The 21,178-nt window shown below is 45.1% G+C and overlaps 1 protein-coding gene and 1 long non-coding RNA gene across 2 annotated transcripts in view; one reads left to right on the top strand and one right to left on the bottom strand.

Moving 5' to 3' along the window:
• The window catches only part of HCRTR2 (hypocretin receptor 2), a 27,002-nt gene continuing 5,824 nt past the window's right edge, over positions 1–21,178 (top strand). The window contains exons 1-5 of the mRNA XM_044421580.1: positions 1–229; positions 9,655–9,833; positions 11,157–11,400; positions 16,858–16,973; positions 19,769–19,989. Of these exons, the coding sequence (XP_044277515.1) occupies positions 1–229; positions 9,655–9,833; positions 11,157–11,400; positions 16,858–16,973; positions 19,769–19,989 (989 nt within the window). The remainder of the gene's footprint in view (positions 230–9,654; positions 9,834–11,156; positions 11,401–16,857; positions 16,974–19,768; positions 19,990–21,178) is intronic.
• LOC123019083 overlaps positions 18,915–21,178 on the bottom strand; it is an 11,893-nt gene continuing 9,629 nt past the window's right edge. The window contains exon 3 of the long non-coding RNA XR_006413847.1: positions 18,915–19,050. This is a non-coding gene — a long non-coding RNA (uncharacterized LOC123019083). The remainder of the gene's footprint in view (positions 19,051–21,178) is intronic.

Below are 21,178 nucleotides of genomic sequence, written 5' to 3' on the forward strand. Positions count from 1 at the left end.
ATGTCTGTAACTCAAGCGGAGGGTGGCTCCCCATCGTGTCTGAATGGGTCCTCCAACACAGAGCTGAATGGAACGCAAGAGCCTTTTGGGAACCCATCTGCGGACTATGATGAGGAGGAATTTCTACAGTTTCTTTGGAGGGAATATTTGCATCCCAAAGAATATGAATGGGTCCTGATTGCTGGATATATTGTTGTGTTTCTTGTAGCTCTCATAGGAAACATTCTGGGTGAGTACCAGCTAGTGGAGATGTAACCTTATATTTACTTTGATACTGTTGACATTGACATCAGTTTTCTACTGATAAAACTTTAAACGCCAGCAGTGCAAGGCAGGGTTTTAAAAGCGCCGTTTCTCTTTAATAATATATAAGATTGGTAGATTGTGACACAGCATTGTGTTTGATATGATTTCACTTCCATCCCTTTATTCTGAAGAGTGAAATACCTGTTCTTTTCTGTGAGAAATATAAGCCCATTCCATTACAGGCACCTTGGCTGTTGGGAAATTCATTTCCAAAAAATATTAATTCTGCATTCTGTCAATAACCACATTTATTTGCAGGATTTTGGTGTAGATCTTCAGTTCAGCCTGAAGTCCCAGAGCCATTTGACTGATCACTGAACTGAGTAGGATTCACTTTTGACATGTTTGAGAGTGCACTGCAAGTGTCCGTTGGCACAGAGCATTAGAAAGTGTGTTTAGACATTCAGACCCAGGAGTGTGTCATTAACAGGTGAGGGACACTCTGATCTTAACCACTGCAAACCATATTGAATTCAATGACTCTTCAAACCATAGTCATTTATAGAAGGGCAGAGCTGCCTCCTCTGGTGTGATTTTGCTGTCCGTTAAGCAGGAGTGCTGAAATAGTCACTCTTCATTCATGGCATTGCAGGAAGGCTGACTGGCACCAGACCTTTGTTGCTTCATTCATACGGGTAGAATTATGAATGACTATGTCTATTTGTGGCTTCATTCATGATTGTCGAGGGAACTGTGAATGAAATTCTGAATGACAATTTACCCTTCTAGACCTAACGGCTGTTCTTTGCTATTCTCAATGCCGTTGGCTCCCATATCCCCTGATCTCAGTGTGGCTGTTTCAGCCAAGCTGGCAGAGCTCACATGGAATGCTTAAACGGAATGAGATGCCTTAGCAAAGTGAAGACTAGCACTATAAAAGAAATCATAAAGAGAGATGACTCTAACACTTCCAATGCATTGCATGTTGCACATATATAAGTAATGGATTATATGATGCCTGGGCAAAGTAAACTATTCCCATCCCTTGTACTGGATATGATGCCAATGGAGAAGGGACACCAGAATGTAGGGAACACTCCTATGCCCCCCACCCCAATGCATATAAGCCTCCACACCTGGAGGCTGATGCGCAACCTATGCCCTCACTAACTATGGCAGCAGTGATCTTCACCACCACCACCACCACCACCATGCTGGATGCCCTTCTTAAAATCTAGGTGGCCATTTTTCACTGTCCATACATTCTGAGGAGGGAGAAGGAGGGTCTGTTTCCAGTACAAATTGGTGTACATTCCAGCCCCAGACTCCTCCCCTCCCTGCCCCTGGAACAGCCCTTGGTGTCATCTCCAAGGCACACCTCCTGTGGGTGGTGGACGGGATTGCAGATTCTCTGAGCTGGGGCCCTGAATAATCCTGTGCACCCTCAGAGAATATCAGGAGGCTCTGGGATGGCCCCCGGAATCACTGAAATTAAACACACACTCCAACTCATGTCTCCTTAGACCAAGCAGACTTTGGCTTGCAGAATCAGTAAGAATAATCATCATTTTACTAGAACCCTGCAATCTATCAACCAGAGACTTTGCTTTACAGAACCCTGAGCCCATGGGCATGTTTGGAATACCAGAACTGAATGGCATTCACAATCCATCTACACAAAAAGCTACTCCAAATTGCTCCATACTTCCTTAATTTCATGATTGAAAGTGTGGAGGGAAAGGATTTCTGAGGATGAAATCCTGGTTGATCTACTGCATTTCCTGCAAAAAAAAAAAAAAAAAACCTGCCAGGAGATCCAGACCTACCTTCTGTCCACTCCAAAATAAAGGATAGCTGAGAGAAGGGTAAGCCACAGCAAGAAGTGCTCCTAAGAACCTTCTCAGAAAAGAGGAATGGAAGGCAGCAAATATAAAGGAGGTGATGTAGATGAGTTAAGAAGATATATAAATAGACACAGGGACTGGTGGAAGCAGATGACTGACTGAATGAATAAAACTGAGTGAATATGAATCATTTATTTGGACATTATGGAGGACAAAGGAGAGTTATCAGAGACATCTCCTAATTGTGCAAAATCAAGAGAGATAAACTTCATTTATAGAAAGGGGAGGGAAAATAGTTTCAGAGGAAGGAATATTAGGAAAACTGCATGAGATCATTTGTTACATCTGTGTCTTATAAACTATTTCAGGGTCCTGTCCATGGTTTCTCCCACCCCATGGCAGCTGCCACCATTTTATCCTCAGGTTTGGCTGGGAGAGAGAGATTAGCCCGAGCTAATCTAATAGAGCTTATTGCCAAGTGGGAATTTGAGGCTGGCTCTTCCCAGTCCCAGCCTGACACTTTCCAGGTCTTTTCTATGTACGAATAGCTACACATTTATGGATTTCCGGTGTCATATAACATGGTTAAAATGTACAGGCAAGTTTTAGTTACTCTAGCTACTATTTCTATCTTCATCCTCACCATTATTGCTATTTGACTATTCATAAGGGATAGACTTAACATTCCATTCTGAATGTTAAGTTTAGAGGTTCGGAGGTCACTTACTTAAATCCGGTGCAAGCTTTCTTACAGCTTGGTTGGGTGAATCAGTGCCCTTCAGGGCATCCTCCTTTTATGCCATACCTATGAGATGCCATATCAACCACCGGATCACCTTCTTCAGTTGTGCCACACAGAGGCATTGGGAATAATGCAGAGGGCAATCTGTGGGCAACCTGCAGTTTTCAGGTGGCTGGTAAACAGGCTGTCTTTGACAGCATTCCCGCTGACTAGTTAGGCTGGTTGGGACTTGTGGACATTGTAGTCCAATCCATCTGGAGGACACTGGATTGGAGAACTCTTATCTAGGAAATCCATCTTTCATTCACTGGATGATGAATATCCAGTCCATCCAGGGTCCTCCAGATGGATTGGAGAACTCTTACCTAAGATATTCATCATTGATTGATTGATTGATTGATTGATTCAAATGCACTCCACATTCTTGATCCAAACTGGCATTTGAAAAGGGGTACAGTCGATATTATACCGTAGTAATAATGTTGTTGTTGTTATTAGTTGCGAAGTCGTGTCCAACCCATCGCAACCCCATGGACAACACTCCTCCAGGCCTCCCTGTCCTCCACCATCTCCCGGAGTCCACTTAAGCTCACACCGACTGCTTCCATGACTCCATCTAGCCACCTCATCCTCTGCCGTCCCCTTCTTCTTTTGCCATCAGTTGTTCCCAGCATTAGGCTCTTCTCATTAGGTGTCCAACGTATTTGAGTTTCATCTTCAGGATCTGGCCTTCTAAAGAGCAGTCAGGATTGATCTCTTCTAGAACTGACCAGTTTGATCACCTTGCAGTCCAAGGGACTCGCAGGAGTCTCCTCCAGTACCACAATTCAAAGGCCTCAGTTCTTCAGTGCTCAGCCTTCCTTATGGTCCAACTTTCACAGCCACACACTTTCAAGCCATACATTGCAAAGTAATAATAATATCATATCTATTATTTGTGTAATATATATTATGAATAAGAATGATCAGTGAGCAATTCTCTTTGGATTCCCCAGTGTTGGTTCCCATTGACTGGCTGCTTCCCAACTGGGAGCTGCACTGTGCCCAGTGAAAGCAGCCCTTTGCCTGCTTGCTTGGTGATGTAGGCAAGAGGATGTGCAAAGCAGGAGAAGATGGTGTCAGGGTTAGAAACTTCCTGGGACCCATGGACTTCCTGCTGAACATCGCAGTCAATTGTTCCACGCGATTCTGATACTATGGATCCTGCACCCCAGTTCATTTGGGTAAAAACCATTAAGGCAACCCTCGCTGCCCGCCCCTCTCACTCTGCTCTCACACTGGCGTCCTGCCCTAACTCCAAGGAGCTCAGGACACCATGTATGAGCCTACTCCAGGTTATCCGCACAATCGTGCAAGGAAGGTTAGACTGAGAAAGTGTGGGTGGTGTGGGGTCTCATACTGGACTTTTTGGTGAAGTGGGATTTGAACTTCTCTTTAAGTCCCAAACCGTGTGTGTGTGTCCACGCGCATGCATGCAAGCTTGCACCTATATAATTAAGCCTACACTTCGAGGCTTCCTGATATTACCGTGTAAAAAATGTATGATACTTCTTAAGTAGAAGGTTGCAATAAATTATCCAGTAGCCTTTAAAATCCTTGAATACATTCCAGAGGTGAACTCTTCAGAGCTCTTCTGACTTGTAGGGCCAAGAGATTTAAGAGCTAACCTTCTGAAGCATTAAGAAATGGAATATGTCAGTTCCTCCACTCAAGGTGGCTCCTGTGCTGTTCGTGGGATCCATTTAGTCCACATTCTCCACAACTATGTCCTATAACTTGCATCTAGCTAGTAACCTAATCTCTCTGTGTGCAATTTAACTCACCCCAGCTTTTAACTCTATACTCTTCTTTTCTTGAAGGTTCAGTCTTCTTAGAAAGCTGATGTAAAGCTCTTGCAGCAATGATGAAGCAAAGACATAGCTAAACTTATAGAATCTTTTCCCACCCTGGGGACCTCCAGATGTTTTAGACTCCAGTTCCCATCAGCCCAGGCCAATATGGCTAAATCGTTGGCATGCTGGTAGTTGTAGTCAGACGCATCTGCAGGCTGCCATGTTGGGAAAGGCTGATTGAAAGCTTACGGATGATGCCCGTGTGCTACTGTGGTCTTTGATTTTGTTAGAGGAGGCCAAGGAGCAGCTCACCTCTTGGAAAGTACGCTCTTACTCTGTATTCAGAGGCAAGCCTGTAATGTTTGGTCTCTTGACTGACTTCTAGGAACTGCTTGGAATGTGTCGGTCTTTTCAGTAAACAGACTGATGGTTCTCCTCTTGTCTCCTAACAGTCCCTTTCCATAGCAATAGGGAGATTTTCACAGAACTTAATCTTTTGGCAGAGTGTTTTTTACGAATGGCTTTGGATGCTTCAGAAATCAAATACTGAGCACTTTGGGCTACCTCACGCAGATAGAGAGAGATGTGGTGATTTCGCCTGTGCTTTTTATTTCAATGAGATGAAGAAATGCACACTTCCTTTTTGGAGCTGTATCATCCAGGATTACACAGGAGATGTTGCCAAGGGGCACTGGCCGTTCGGTCATGGTTTCTGCCGATGCAGTTGGGCATTTGGGCATCCATCCCAAATAGGGAGGTGATGTGTCTCCTTTAACATGTCACTGCCCTCTGTTGGAAGAGCTGCCTGAGGACTGTCATCTATTTTGAGGACATCCTTTATTTGAATAGCTGTGCGGTGCAGTCTGATTTAAAGTCAAAGAGCCATAAGGAGGGAGGATGGCGCCAATCAACAGCAGCAGGCTGGACAAGCCGCGCAGGCCTCCTAGCCACAGATGGGCTCCATTTCTGTTTGAATGCTGATACTTATGGCTAAATTTGCATCTGGGCATATATTGCCATTTGTAACCGTGACCTCCTTTGGGAGGATTCACGAGGGACCTGCCTAATCCCAGGGTGTGGCCTGAAAGCGCGCGATGAAGCTAAGCAGTTGCATTGCTGCTTGGAGGAGAGGCCACCTGGGAAGGAGAAGCCCTGTGCAGGCTGCCTTCAGCTCCGCGATGAAAGGAAGGCTAGACGGGGAAGTAAATGGATTTGAGGCCCCCGCTTTGCTACTTTCATCCTAACAAGCACTGCTTGAAGGGTAAAGCCTCTTGAAGAGCTGTCTCATCGATATGCTTCCCCGAAGAGAGATTTTGAAAGGTCAGCTGGGTGTACCACATCTCATTACCTTCCCATAGGAAGCACCACTCTTTGGAACGTGTCCCACCCGCCTCCACTGGGGCGTGTTTTGTAAGGGGGTCCAAATCTGTTTTGAACAGATTAGTGGCTACCCCAGAATTCCCCTTCTAAGTCTTCCCTTGGGTGAGCACATTACCAGGCAGACTTGGAACCAGCTAAAGCCCACGTCGTGTGGATGGAACCGGGGGATGAAGAGGGCTGTGACGCCTCTGACAGGGCAATCCTACCCACGCGTCTTCATTCTGTTTGGTGGAGTGTAATCCCAAGCAAGCATGTAAAGGGTTGTTTGGTGAAGTCCTACATAAAGGGCTGGCTGCACGCGAGGAGGCAGGACCTTCAGCCCAGGATTCCAGAGATTTCTAGCTAGGAGAGGGCACCCTCTGAAGCAAGCAGCGGCACCCGGGGAAGAGAAGCTGTAAACTGTATTTTAATATCTGCATCAGGTGCATCGGGCTTCTTTCAGCAGAAAGACGATATATTTTTTGAGAAGCTCTCAAGGGCAGCATTCCAGTTGCAGCAGAAAAGGTCAAAAGGGGCACAAAAAAAATGCCAGCATATTTCAACATAAAACTCTTACAGACAGAAATTACACAAAAGGAAAAAAAAACCCAGAATTTGTTTAAAGTCCATTACATTCCTATTTGCATTCCTACCTTTGAGAAAGAAGCTGGATCAAGAGCAGGGTACTGTTAAGCCAGGGGTAAGGGACATTCGGCCCTGCAAGATTTTGTTGGACTGCAATACCCATCATCCTTAGCCAGCAGAGCTAATGATGAGGGATGATGGAAGCTGTAGTCTAACAGCATCAGAAGGGCTGCATGTTCGTGGTTCCTGTATTATATGGAAATCGCTTTTTATATGAACATAACTCCAGTCACAGGCTCTGAGCAGAGAAACCGTATGGATTAAGATGCCACTGAATCAGCCAAGACAACAGACAGTAATTTCCCTTAATTGCTGCCACTGCTTGGTAGGGTTGCTGTGTTGTTTTTGTCTTTTAAGCAAAACAGTTCAGCTCTCATTTTGCTCTATTAATTTATATCAACAAATGCTGGAAGTGGAAGCTACTGCCAGTAAAAGACTGGAAACATGTGACATTCCGGTTGGAGTTACAGTTCACACATCAAACCAATCCAAGGAGATGCGTATGTTGCAAGCATGAAATATGGCTGGAGTTCCCTGCAGTGCTGAAGCAATTTGTCGTGCCTTCATCGTTCTATAATCACCGTTGTTCATGTGTTCTTCAGATAATATTGTGACCACCCGGTTTTCTTGTCTCTAAAGAGCACTCAGGCAAAGGATTTCCAGAGGAGGGAAAGTGACATTTCGCCGCCAAAGGGAAAGAAAGCATGATTTCCTCTTCTGCTAGTGTGCTGTTCCACAGTGCTGGTCAGAGGCGAGGTAACACAGAAGTAGGAGAGGGAGCTCCCTTCATCTGATGCTTGGCTCTCAGTCCTGCAGTGAACCTGAAAGATGCTGCAGGTCCACATTAATGAAAAGCCACATGTAGAGCAGCTCTGGATCAAGCCACATGACGGAAGCAACGGCTGACTGGGCTTGAAGGGAGAAAGAGGCATTTCCTTCTGGGCCTGTTTGGGTCTGATGCAACCATATATAAAAATGGCAACCTCCGTTTGCATCAGCAACACAATCCTGGAAAATATAAGGAGTATGTTTTGGCCAGGGCTTTGGCTATTGGGAGGTACAGAAATTAAGCAAGCAAACTTTTTTTTTACATCCTTACATATTTGAATGCATTTGATCCTGCAGGTTGAAGCATGGCACAGTGTCGTCGCTCTGCTACAACACTCCTCTGTTCAGAGTTGCAGGCCTTTGCTTCAGAATTTATTATTATTATTATTATTATTATTATTATTATTATTATTATTATTATTAGAACATTTCTATGCTGCCCCTTGCCGAAGCCTCGGGGCAGCTTACAACACAATAAAATACAATACAATACAAAAATAACAATATAAAATTAAAATTAATAATATAAAATAAATAAAAAATATAAACGATATAAAAGAAGTTATACAAGAAAAGTTATAAAAGAAAAGAAGTCTCCCTGGCCAGATAAATCATCATTTCTTATGCCCAGTTGATAGCTGACATGTTATGGCCCTTCAGTAGTTTAAGAAGAACCAGGTTCTCTTTGAGGCAGGGATGAAACGACAGACACACTCCCTTTCGCAGCTTTTTGCTGGTCCGGATGGCAGAGGTGTCTCCCTGCCTGGTGTGCAGATCAGCTGCCCAGTCCCTGGACCTGCCGTCTGCCTGCCCCCGCACTGCTGCAGGAGGGCCAGAGCACCCCCCCACTCCCCCCCCCATTTGTCATGCCATCCTGCTAGCACTTCACGTGGGAAAGGACAGGTGCTCCAGGTTTGGGACATCCATTTCTGTCCAGCATCTGTGCTCCTTTCCATATGGTTCCCCCGTGGAATTTGTCTCAGCGAGCCTATATTTTATTTGCAGTGAAGAATGGGGGTGCAAAGATATATACTGATTCCTTCTTATGTGGCAGGGATATTATACCTCCCCTTGAAAGCAGACAAAGTATCGGCTCCTGGGAGCTCGAATTTACCTATGGAAAAAGTTACCTGGGGGCGGGGAGATGTATCATTGTTCTTTTGGGAATGAAATCGCAGAATGGGAATTTATGCTTGTTTCCAAGGATTCAGTGACACATTGTGGCAAAATGGATGAATTGCAGCCCTGTCACACATCTGTAAGCAGAACTGTCCCCAGGACTGTTGTCTTTCTTTTCTTCGGGTTCTACCATTTAGCATAGAGAAGGGGGAATGGCAGGGTGTCCATGGGAATTATATTCCTCTTAGGCCAAATGTAGATTAGAAATCGGATCTAGGAAAATGCGTCATGATACTGTGAAAGAATGTGGTTTCTCATACAAGATTCTTGATAGAGGTGGTTATTCCTCTTCCTCCTCCTCATCATCATCATCATCACCATCATCATAAAGCATGAACCAAAGAAGGAATGCACAGGAATTTTGGAATAACTAGTGCAGGAGGAATGCCCTCCCAGAAGAGTTTATCTGGATGATTTGGGCTTCCAACTAGCATCTGATTGGCTACTGTGGAAAGCTGGGTGCTGGGTTAAATCATCCTTTAGTCTGATTTAGCAGAGCTCTTCCTTTGTTTCCACAGGCACTTGCTGAGCAGCACAGCAGTAGCACAATCCTGCATGTGTCTACTCAGAAGTAGGACCCACTGAATTCAATGGAACTTTAGGAGTAAGCGTCATCCAAGATAACATTTCTTCCTTTTCATTTTGAGGCCCCTCACAGCTGGGATTATGCCCCATGGATCCATGGGAGATGACCGGACTCTCAGTTGTATGCAGCCCTCCTGACGTTGCTGGTCTACAGTTTCTATCATGCCTCACCATTGGTTATTGTGTTGTTGGAAGCCAGGAAACATTTGGTCATTGTTAAAATAGGGAATCTTTGAGAAGTATGGTTATTTGAGGGCAAATCAGTGATAAACCTTGCAAAATCCATTCTATTGTATTCACCATTCACTCCTCTTGCACCCGAGATCGCTGCTTTACCTGGCTGGCTATCTCCAGGTGTCTTTTTCACTGTACTGACTTCCGTTTGCAAATGCAGTTTGTGTTGCAGTATGGAAAAATCATCACATGCGAACAGTTACCAATTACTTCATCGTCAACCTCTCACTGGCCGACATCCTTGTCACCATCACATGTCTTCCAGCGACTTTAGTGGTGGATATCACAGAGACCTGGTTCTTTGGAGACAGCCTCTGCAAGGTGTTCCCTTATTTGCAGGTACCGTTTGCCAGATTTGGGATGTGTATTGAAATAAATAAAGACATTGAAGAAAGTATCCCAATAGAATCTGTAACAGAGAGGCTGTTTTAAGATGAAGTTACGGTAACATTTGAGAAGAGCTGCCATGTACCATCAGGTCAACTTTGAGTTATGGTAACCGTATGAATAAAAGTCCTTCAAAAGTCCATGAAAACCAGTTCATGAAAACAGTGCTCAGCTCTTTCAGGTTCAAGTCTGTGGATTAACTCTATTAGGGAAGAAGGAGGAATATTCTAAAAAATGGATGGATCAGACAGACAGACCGGCAGACAGAGACAGACAGAAAGACAGAAAGACAGACATAATCCGTCATGTCCAAATTCAAGCAAAATTTATTTGAAAGCTTACAGTATTAAATATAAAGTTCAAATTGTGGTCATTATTTTGATTTGTGTGCTGCTCTCCCATAAAATGTGCCCAAAGTGGTGCAGATCACAACGGTAATGCAAAACAGAACATAAATGGGGAACAAGGGTCTAGCAAAGTGATTGACAACGAAGGCCAAGCTCTCACAATGAGTGGGTGAAAAATAAACTGATTTCTGTGCTATACAACTTGAAATTGCACATGGAAGCCCTTGGGATGGGCAGTTGCTCCTTGCTCTTCCTCCATACTACCAAAAATACCTGGGACATAGAACAGCAGGCGTCAGGATGGAGGCCCAGCCTTCTCCAAGACGTGCCAGTTTTCTATACGGTATGTCAAAGTTACTGCGAAACACAAGCCCATTTTGTGAATCCCTGCTCAGTGATAGGGAAACTCACCCATTCCTGTTCTGGCCCTCCAGGGTTCCCAAGGGCCACAACTGGGGGCCACAGTTCCGCCAGCCACTGTCTGTGGGGCTGCCCTGCTTTTTGCGCAAGTTCCTTCCTTTCTAAAGGGTGTTAGGGCCTCTCCTGAAGCTGACTTGCTGGCAGTACGAAGCAATAAGCTGGCTGGCACATGGCCAGCAAGAGCTTTCAGTAATGGAATCCGGCCCTTGGGCTGACAGGTCCAGCAGCCCTGCCCCACATGCAGCCTGAAGATATTTGGGCCAGTCACAGGTTTATCAGTCCATCCATTCTCAGTGAGAACGAGGGCTGCATCCCTTTCCTTTACTTTCAGTACAGCTGCCTTGTGACTATACTCTCTGGATCATTGCCACACTACGAGCGAGTCTTCTGATCCTGAAAGACCTCTCAAAGGCTCCAAGCCAAAGCATTTGCTCTCTGACCGTGACCTTTTTAAAAAAGGCAAAGCATTCTTGTATTATCAGTACTTACACGACTTTCCTATTCTTAGACTGTGTCTGTCTCGGTTTCCGTGCTAACCCTCAGCTGCATTGCGTTGGATCGATGGTATGCTATTTGCCACCCTTTGATGTTTAAAAGCACGGCCAAGAGGGCAAGGAACAGCATCATCATGATCTGGATTGCATCTTGTATCGTCATGATTCCCCAGGCAATCGTCATGGAATGCAGCAGCGTGTTCCCCGGATTAGCCAACAAAACCGTCTTGTTCACCGTGTGTGATGAGCACTGGGAAGGTGAGCGTGCTTTACCTCTGACCTGACCTGACCTGATGCCAGTAAAAAAAAAGGGGGGGGTTAAGAAGTCTGCTGTTGAGCTTTCTGCTAATTATATGGCATTCATTGATGAACCATTATCCTGCTTAATCTCCTTGTTCCACACTCTGCCACCCACCCTTGAGCAAAGACTTCCTAGGAAGCTTGTTGAGCCGTAGCATCTTCTGTGCATATAGCTTCTTTGCTCCAGCTGCAGCCCTCACAGCTGGGCCCTGCACCCGAGCCATTTCACCCTCCCCTTACCCTGCTGAGATGATGCCAGCAGTTTCCTGGGCACTCCCCCCACACCAACAGCCTAAGGCTAACTAGGGTGAGAACCTGAATACTTTCTCCATCAAGATTGCTCCCAAAGGCCCGTGTGGTCCTTCCTTAATTTTCCTACATTCACACTAAGGTTAACAGCAAAGCAAAAGAAGTTTATTTCCACTGGTGGAAACAGATGATACCTTCAGGGGCCCACCTATCAGTTACCATTTTTCAGTTCCAGTCTCCTCTCCACAGGCCCCCTTCTGGACCTTCAGCAGGTTCTGATCGGGCAGTGGAGGGCTCCCTTTTTGCATCCCAATGTGGAAGGACAGGGGGGCCTTCTCACGCTCTTCTCCCCAGGCAGCATCCTCAGTGCTGGGAGTGGCTCTGGACCCTTGGGAATGAGAGTCTGTCCAGCCACCCATCACCTTCCTCTGTTGCCAGCGCCCTTTTGCAGACTTTATTGTCCAACAGGTAAACAAAATTGGCCACCTGATTTTCTTCAAGGGTCTTCATACTGTTCATTTAAGATGAAAGCTGTTTACAGCCCAGCATTAAGTCATTTGTCTAAATGGCTTCAGACTGAAGTATCTCAAAGGCTTCTTTCTTTCAATGAGCGTGCTATCCCTGTGCATTGAGATCAAGCTTCAGGAGGCCTTCTCTGGGCTCTGCAGCCATCAGAAATGTGCTGGGTGCTGACTCAGGATAGGGGCTTTTGGATGGTAGTTCCCTGGGTTTCAAATTCCCTTTCCAAGGGGGTACATTTGATCTGTTTCAGATCTGTCCTACTTCAGCTCCAGTATTTTCACTGGCCAAGAAATATTCTTTTGGAGCTTCTTTACGCAAGGCATTTCTTTTGCACCTGTGATCCTCATCCATGGATGTTTGTGGGGCTTTTCCATGACATTATTGTTCTCTAGGACCCCCAGGGAGTTGTTCAGTCTTTTACACAGTTTTTCTTCTAAACAGCAAGAAATATTTGGAATTAAATTGTAAGGCACAATAATATGTGATGAGGGTCAGTGTGGTGTTAGGAGTGCAGGACTGGGACTCAGGAGATCTGGGTTCTAGCCCCCACTCAGCATGGAGCCAACTGAGTGGGCCAGTTACAGGCTCTCAGCCCAACCTACCTCACAGGGTTGTTTTTGTCAGGATAAAATTGAGAGGAAGAGAATTATGTAAGCAGCGTTCCTTGAAAGGGAAAAAGGCAGGGTATAAAGCTCAAAAACAATTGAAATATAGTAAAAGCCTCATGAAAAGATGAAAATGCACTATATTCCAGTTAAACCCCAGCTCACACTGTGGTTAATTAACAAAATAGAAAGGCAGAAAAATACGAACTCCCAGAAAAGCCCCTGGCAAAAGAGGCATTTTTCCTCCACAACAAAAATGGAAGAAGAGGCCTCTATGCAACATCAGGTTAACCTTCCCATGCAGAGAAACCCCTGACTTGTTTTTGTTTTTTGTTTGTTTGTTTGTTGCTAGTGATACTGTTTGTTATGCTTCAGTTGTGGTACTTGTTGTTTTCTTGTCCTTGCTACCTGACTGTATGTGAGGACTGAACATTTAAATTAAGGGCAGGCCCTCCAGATGCTTTGGCCTACAAGTACCACCAGACACAGTCTACATAACCAAGGGATGGTGGTGGCTGAGGACTAAATCTGCCCTGAGTGGGTTTTACCCTTTAAAAAAATGTATATATACAAATAAAACTTCTGGAGGGCCACAGATTGCCCACCTCCGGTTACAATGCTCTCTCTGCACCTATGGAAAGGAACCTTACCAATCAATGAACAGCATCTGAAGGAAGTGGCTGGGCGGACTCTTTGGTGCGTTTACCTGGAAGTGAGTCCCACTGACATCAGCTGCTTCCCTTGTGCCACATTTTCTGGTCGTTACATGTGAGAAAGGCCCCTTATCCCTAACTGCCAAGCTAAGGCACCTTTTCTCCCCCTGCCAGAATATTGGACTGAAGTAGCTTTACACCTCTGTAATCTCTCTAGTGTTTTAAAGTCTCTTTAAAGTGCCAAAAACAAATCCTGGAACAGAAGTTGCGCTGATTTGTATATGCCAGTGTTTAGGTATAAGAGCATATTTAGACATCATGAATTTCATGTGCATATTTTGTTCATTACATTTATATCCCACCTTTGTTCTGCACAGAATCCAGTCTTTAAGAGCCCACCTCCTCTCAGTCTTATTCTCCCACCAACAACCCTGCGAGGTAGGTCAGGCTACGAGTCAGTGACTCGCCCAGATGCACTCAGTGAGCTTCATGGCTGAATGGAGACAAGGACCTGGTTCTACTGCACTTAAACCAGAATGGCTCCAATTAAACTACAGTACATCCTCCAATTTAAAATTCTGCCAGAGCGTGGAAGAATCATGTGCTTGCCATTTCAGTCCAGATGCTCTTATGGGGAATCAGTTCCTGGGGTTTTTAATCTTTAATCCTGCATGGAAACAGAAGCCCTTCAAAGAGGGGACACACGGTGGACCCTTAGAATGCTCTGATTGGATGACAGAGAATGCCATACAGTGGCGAATGCTGTTCTCTTGGACTCCCCCTGACATAAGACCCAGCAGTCATCTCAGTCAGCTCCTGTGTCCAGAACAGGGAGGGACAGGTGCTATCCTGTCCTTTGTCCAGCCATCCAAGCATTTCGGTGAACCCCGGAAGAGGCGGTGCCTCTGCTGTGTGGCCTTACCCTGCGGCCGCCGTGCTTTGCCCACTCACAACGTCTCAAAAACAAGGACCACAGCCGTCCGGCACATCTGCGTATCTGCATCCCACACGGAGGCACCAGATCCCTGCTCAGCACTTCCATTGATGCTGCTTCACCATCGGCAGCCTCTCACATGGACAATCCCATAAAGATCAGCAAGCCATTTAGGAGACACCAAACGCTCTACCTGCTGCATTTGGTGGACTTCCACCCTCTACCTGCACATTTCTTGTCCTCAGAGGCAAAACCCTCTAGTTCCCTCCCACTCTTTGTTATCCCGTCAGTCAGATCTAATTATTACGGCCTTGGTAGAATCTTTAGCTTCACTTAAAGAACACCACTTTAATTTTACTTAAAACCCTTAAGCAGCTGTTAAGCAAACTATGTGCCCTGGGTTTTCTTTGAAGTCTTGGCTCCAGCGCTTCCTTCTGCCCCTGGGGCTACTTCAAAGGAAAACGCTGCTCTTCTTCCATTCTGATCAATCATCAGCTTCTACACAGGCTTGGTGGCTTCTGCATTTTTCTCCCCCTTTTACAAAAAGGCTTTTTAAATTAGAAGCTACAGCCCTCTGAAGGTTGTGAAATAAATACTGCAATTATGCTTGCCCTGTGCCACTGCAAGGTCACCATGGAAGCAAGCAGATGGTGCTTCATAAGATTGGTTAGTTCTGCCACTAGCCAGCCAAGAGCTCAAATCCTTCAGGTAATGGTAATTTCCCCTGCAGTAAAATCTCAAAATCTCAGTTACAGTCCTGGCTCCTGAAAGTGGTGCTGAAATTAAGATTCAGATGTTCTCCTACTTAGTTGCGGATTTTGCCTACTGTGCCCGATCAGCAACTTTGCTCTTCCTTGCCTGCTTCTTGGGAAATACACAAATCAGTTCAGACAAACTTCACGGCTACAGAAGCTGCCACATGGCAAATCACGGGTACTGATCTGGGCCAGCGGAGGGCTCTGCATGAGCACTTCAGGCTGGACTGCCAGCCAGCCAGTAATTCTTTCATTTGACCGTTAATAATGGATAGTCCTGCTGTTTAGGGTGTTTGTAGATCAGGTAACTATAGCCAGGCTGGGCCCAGATTTCCTCTCTAGCCTTTCCCATGGTAGCCCCTCCAGCCCTCTGAAAATGCCACGCAAAGAATCAGGGAGCCCAATTCTGTTGCTGCAGTTGATTTGTTTAAAGAGTTGAGAGCCATGATGTGGGAGGGAGGGGGGAACATTCACCCTCGAATGGGCGAGGGGCTTTTTGCAAGCAAAGCTTTTCCCTTGGTAGAATGTGGATCCTGGATCCAATCTGCTGTATTTCAAGTGTTCTCATATGAAAATATTAATGATTAGTATGTGCTTTATTCTTATTGTGAGCTGTTCTGTGCAGTGGAAGGGTGGGCGGGAGGCTTTCAGCAAACAACATTTGCAGAGAAAACAATAGAATAGGGAGGACCAGAGATCTCTTCAAGAAAATTGGAGATATGAAGGGAAAGTTTCATGCAAAGATGGGCATGATAAAGGACCAAAATGGCAGGGACCTAACAGAGGCAGAAGAGATTAAGAAGAGGTGGCAAGACTACACAGAAGAACTATACAAGAAAGAGCTTAACGTCCCTGATAACCTCAATGGTGTGGTCACTGACCTCGAGCCGGACATCCTGGAATGTGATGTCAAATGGGCCTTAGGAGGTCTGAGCAACAACAAAGCTAGTGGAGGCGACAGTATTCCAGCTGAGCTATTCAAAATCCTAAAAGATGATGCAGTGAAAGTGCTACACTCAATATGCCAGCAAATTTGGAAAACTCAAGAGTGGCCACAAGACTGGAGAAGATCAGTTTACATTCTGATTCCAAAGAAGGGCAATGCCAAAGAATATTCAAACTACCACACCATTGCACTCATTTGGTGCAAAGTTATGCTCAAAGTCCTGCAAGCTAGGCTCCAGCAGTATGTGGACTGAGAACTACCAGAAGTACAGGCGGGATTTCAAAGAGGGAGAGGAACTAGAGATCAAATTGCCAACATACATTGGATCATGGAGAAAGCTAGGGTGTTCCAGAAAAACATCTACTTCTGCTTCGTTGACTATGCTAAAGCCTTTGACTGTGTTGATCACAACAAATTGTGGCAAGTTCTTAAAGAGATGGGAGTACCAGACCATCTTATTTGTTTCTTGAGAAACCTACATGCGGGTCAAGAAGCAACAGTGAGAACTGGACATGGAACCACTGATTGGTTCAAAATTGAGAAAGGAGTTCAGCAAGGCTGTATACTGTCGCACTGCCTATTTAACCTATATGCAGGGCATATAACATGAGGTTTGGTTCATTTCTTGGCCAAAAGGTTATCATCTGAACTGGCCCAATAAGTTTGCACTGTGCATTAGCAATATGTAAAAATGAACCACGTCAAGTGAGCAAGATGGTATTTATGGCATACCCTTTCATTTTCTTTGCAGCTGATGTCTACCCCAAAATGTATCATTCATGTTTTTTCCTGATAACATACATGGCCCCACTGTGTCTCATGGTACTGGCCTATTTGCAGATATTTCAAAAGCTGTGGTGCCGACAGGTAAGCTCTTTTGCTATGTGTTTCATTTTTGTAACCAAATGATCCAGCCTCCTAAATGCCATAGTGCTTTTATATATTTGAACTGAATAATATATAATTCACATAGAAGAAATATTTCATCCAAAGTGAATAATATTCTATTCTGGACCATCATAGAATATCAATTCATATGACAAATGGAAGTGATTATACACAACTGATCTACACATTCATCACATATGAATCTGATGTTCAGACTAAAGGGCTGAAATGATGACCTATAAAGCCCTAAACGGCTTGGGTCCTGGTTACCTGAAGGAGCGCTTGCATCCATATATGCCCAGCCGCCCCTTGAGATCGGCGGGGGAGGCCCTTCTCCGGGAACCCTCCATGAAAGAAATTAGGAGGGTGGGTACTCGGAGGAGGGCTTTCTCTGCGGTGGCGCCTAAGTTATGGAACGTGCTCCCCAGAGAGGTCTGCCTGGCGCCGTCATTATTTGTTTTTCGGCGCCAGGCGAAGACCTTTTTATTCAAGCAGCATTTTAACTGTTAACATTATTGGTTTTATCTGGCCAGGGCAGCTTATTTTATACTGTACTGCTGTATTTTAATTTTATATTTATATTTTAATTTATATTATAATTATTTTAACTTAATGATGTGAGCCGCCCCGAGGCTTCGGCGAATGGGGCGGCATAAAAATGTTTTAATTAATTAATTAAATAAATAAATAAATAAATAAATAAATAAATAAATAAATGTAATAATGGGATGTAACAGTTTTCTTCAGGGTTTCATTACTTACCTCTGAGTCAAGGGATGATAAAAGGAACTAGATTATGCAAAAATAAGTGTTTCATTTCTTTCCAGAAATATTTATATTGTATTTACAAATGTGCTGGGTTCAGACATCAAACTAACTCACTCTCAGCTGCTTGATGAAGGATGTCATAGAACCATGGGTTGAAATATGGGTTATCATGTTGTCTGAACCCAACCAAGATATGAATCCAACTGTGGGTTCTCTTCATGGTTTGTTTACAGTTAATAAGCCATATTTGGGTTCAGACAGCAAAATAACCCATGTTTCAACAACAACTCCCACTCCACTCATTCTCAGCCCTGGACTGAAGGTTATCATATTGTTTGAACCTAGTTACTTTGAATCTGTTTGTTTGTTTGCTGGCGTACATTGTTATGATTGTTACTACTTCCACTCATGGAAAATAGCGTAGCTGCTTTTCAAGTATCGTTGTCAAAGTAAAAAAGGTATTACACTAAGAGGAAACCCACTGAACCTGTTTAACATCTATTATCTACTGGGATTTGAGTCTTTTATCATGTCAGGGACAGTGGGTTGATCAGGCATGCCTTATTTATTTGTTAGAGTCACTGAAAGTGTAGTGCATAATTATATTCCAGAGATACAAGAGCTTATTAACAAATACAGCTGTCCATCAGTTAAGCCTGTCATTTATCAGCTTGATTTTTGTATGTATAAAATGATGGAATCATTTTCAAAGACAGATAAAATTCCAGAACAGATTTGTGAAACTTGGGCTGTTTTAAAAGACAGCTGCTCTGGGAGCAGTAGACCCCCAGATCTTGCGTAATCTGCTTTGTCTTATGGTCCCCCTTCCATGGCTAGCTGGGTATTTCAGAGCTGTGATAGAACACTGATGCATCATAGAAGCAGCTCACCAGAACTAGCGGCATGGGGCCGGTGTGGCCCTTTACAGCACCATGATACAGCACCGTGACCAGGCAGTAGCAGCGACTTCTTCTAGATGCAATGCCACACAAGGCATCCAGGCACGAATGTGAGGGCGATCTGGCTGCGATATCTGTCACCCCATTGATCGTCAGGGTTGATTCGGCTGATCTGGCTGGCTAGGCGGGTGTCCCCTTCCTCCCTCACCGCTCCATGTGCGTCCCTCCCGAAGCTGTGCGCTCGGTGGAAGAGGACGACCATCCCAGATAGAAGGAGTGTACCGTTCTTCGGTCAAGGGTATACGATAGCTGCGCTCCCCTGCTAGAACCTCCAAACAAGCTCTCAAGGTCCATTTGTAGGAGAACGTAGGGTAGTCAAGCTTCCAAGACTCCAGATACATCCAAGTGAGGCGCTGCACGTGGCAGTTTGCTGTTCTTTTGAGAGCCAGGGTGGTGTTTTGGTCAGAGTGCTGGACAGGGGACCTGGGAGGCCTGGGCCTAGTCCCCACTCAGCCATGGAGCTCGCCGGGTGACTCTGGACCAGTCACTCCCTCTCAGCCTAACCTCCCTCACAGCTGTGAGTTATGTTGTGAGGATAACAGTGGAGCTGTGTAAACTGCCTTGGGCTCCTTACAAGAGGAATAAAGGCAGGATATATGTGCAAGAAGATGACGATGACAGCGACAACGAGGATAAGCTGTGTCACATTTCATGACACTCCAGCAACTCTGCTGGATTCCATCTTCAGGGCCCTCTTGATTCAAATGCTGAGGGCTGCAAATTCCAAATAGGAAAGGATAAACAAAATGAAAATAATTTTGCAAGGGCATCTTTAGTTTTACTTAGAGACACGTGACTGCATTGCTATTAATAGGCCGGATCCCAATTCTGCCATACCTTGAGTGGACCCTCAAGATCAATAGGATTTGGGTTAGTTATGATTAAATTGTCCTATTGATTTCCATAGGTCTGCTGCACATGAATGCATCTCTGTGTGCTTTAAATGTCTCTGTGCCGTAACTGCAGCTGGTTGATCAATGCAGCAAAGTCCCCCTCCAGGCCAAGGGCAATTGCCACTGTGAGGTTCCAGTCACTGTGCTCTGTTAGATTCCAGGAACGACATCGGTGGTGCAGAGAAAGTGGAAGCCTTTGCAGTTTGCAGCGCAGGCCCGAGAGCTGAGGCCAGCAGCCAATCTGAGGATTAGCGCTGTGGCTGCTGAAATCAAACAGATCCGGATCAGGAGGAAAACAGCGCGCATGCTCATGGTGGTGCTTCTGGTGTTTGCCATCTGTTACCTCCCAATCAGCATTCTCAACCTATTAAAAAGGTAACCTTCCTTTTTAATAACTAACCTGTTGGGTTTGTGGTTTCTCTGCCATCCTTTCTGTTCTGTTACACAACCACAAGGAGGTGCTGCATTACAAAACAATTGTGAAATACACGCGGCCATTTTGTGTGGCTTCCTGGTGCAGTAGGAAATAGCACCTGGTTTTCCTCACTCAAAACCTGTGAAAATGGCCTGAAAGTAGGATTGGCCCTGGACAATGAAACATGATTATGCAACAGGCCAGCAAACTTCCATGAGCAAGTGAGAAAGGGAGCACCATAAAGAAGCCCCAAAAGTACATTTTCAATTGTAGATCAGAGACATCACCCTATAGCAATGGCACTTCCCAGGGCATGATTTTGGTTCAGAAGCTTCAGCTGGTACAGGATCCTGGTGAGAGCCAGGCAGCCAACTCGTATGGAATCAACTTCTCACAGGGATGTAGCAGGCTCCTACCCTGCAGGTCTTCAGGCAGGCTGAAGGACCACCATACTTAATGGTCTTCCCTATCCGTTTTTACTGACAAATAGCGGCTTTTTAACAGTATTAATTGGCAAAGTCATTTTTATGGATTTCATTTAAAATTGTACAGCTTTTTAAAAACTGTAACTACTCCTTGCCATTTTCGTCTTGCATGCTGCTTTAAGAGGACTGGAGCATTAAAGGCTTGTTTGAAAGGAGAGAGTAGATAGATAGTAATAATAGAAGTACTGAGAATGGAGAAATCCGTGAGGCTAGCTGCCTGGTCCTGAGGCAGTCGCTTTGTTCACAGCCGTCTGCTGTGGGCAGGGTCTCCCCGAGGTCTCCAAAAGGCATTTGTTTCATCCCTGTTCCCCAAAATTGTTTTTAGTAGGCATGCAGGAAACCAAAACTTGGATGTTCAAGAGAAAATCTGCCCTAGCTGTGAGCTGATGTGAGAAGTATCTGGTCTTTAGACTTGGTGGAGAGCTGGGCCTGGTCCACTCTGCACTATGGCCAGAGCCGCCAGAAGTAAACATGGTTGTGCTGGAGGTGGAGAGCCATGACTGGCGTCTCAGCAGAACAGGGTGTTTCCGCTGCTTCTTGAAGGGGCAAAAACGGAGAAGGAAGAAGTGGAGAGCGGGATGGGAAAACTTGTCTGGAAAGCAACATTGTTCTGGGAAGAGCAAACCTGGTGGCAAACCTTGGCCTACAACCTGTCCTGTATGAG

Source organism: Varanus komodoensis, unplaced genomic scaffold, assembly GCF_004798865.1.
Source record: "Varanus komodoensis strain SLA01 unplaced genomic scaffold, ASM479886v1 scaffold12, whole genome shotgun sequence".
Taxonomy (NCBI): domain Eukaryota; kingdom Metazoa; phylum Chordata; class Lepidosauria; order Squamata; family Varanidae; genus Varanus; species Varanus komodoensis.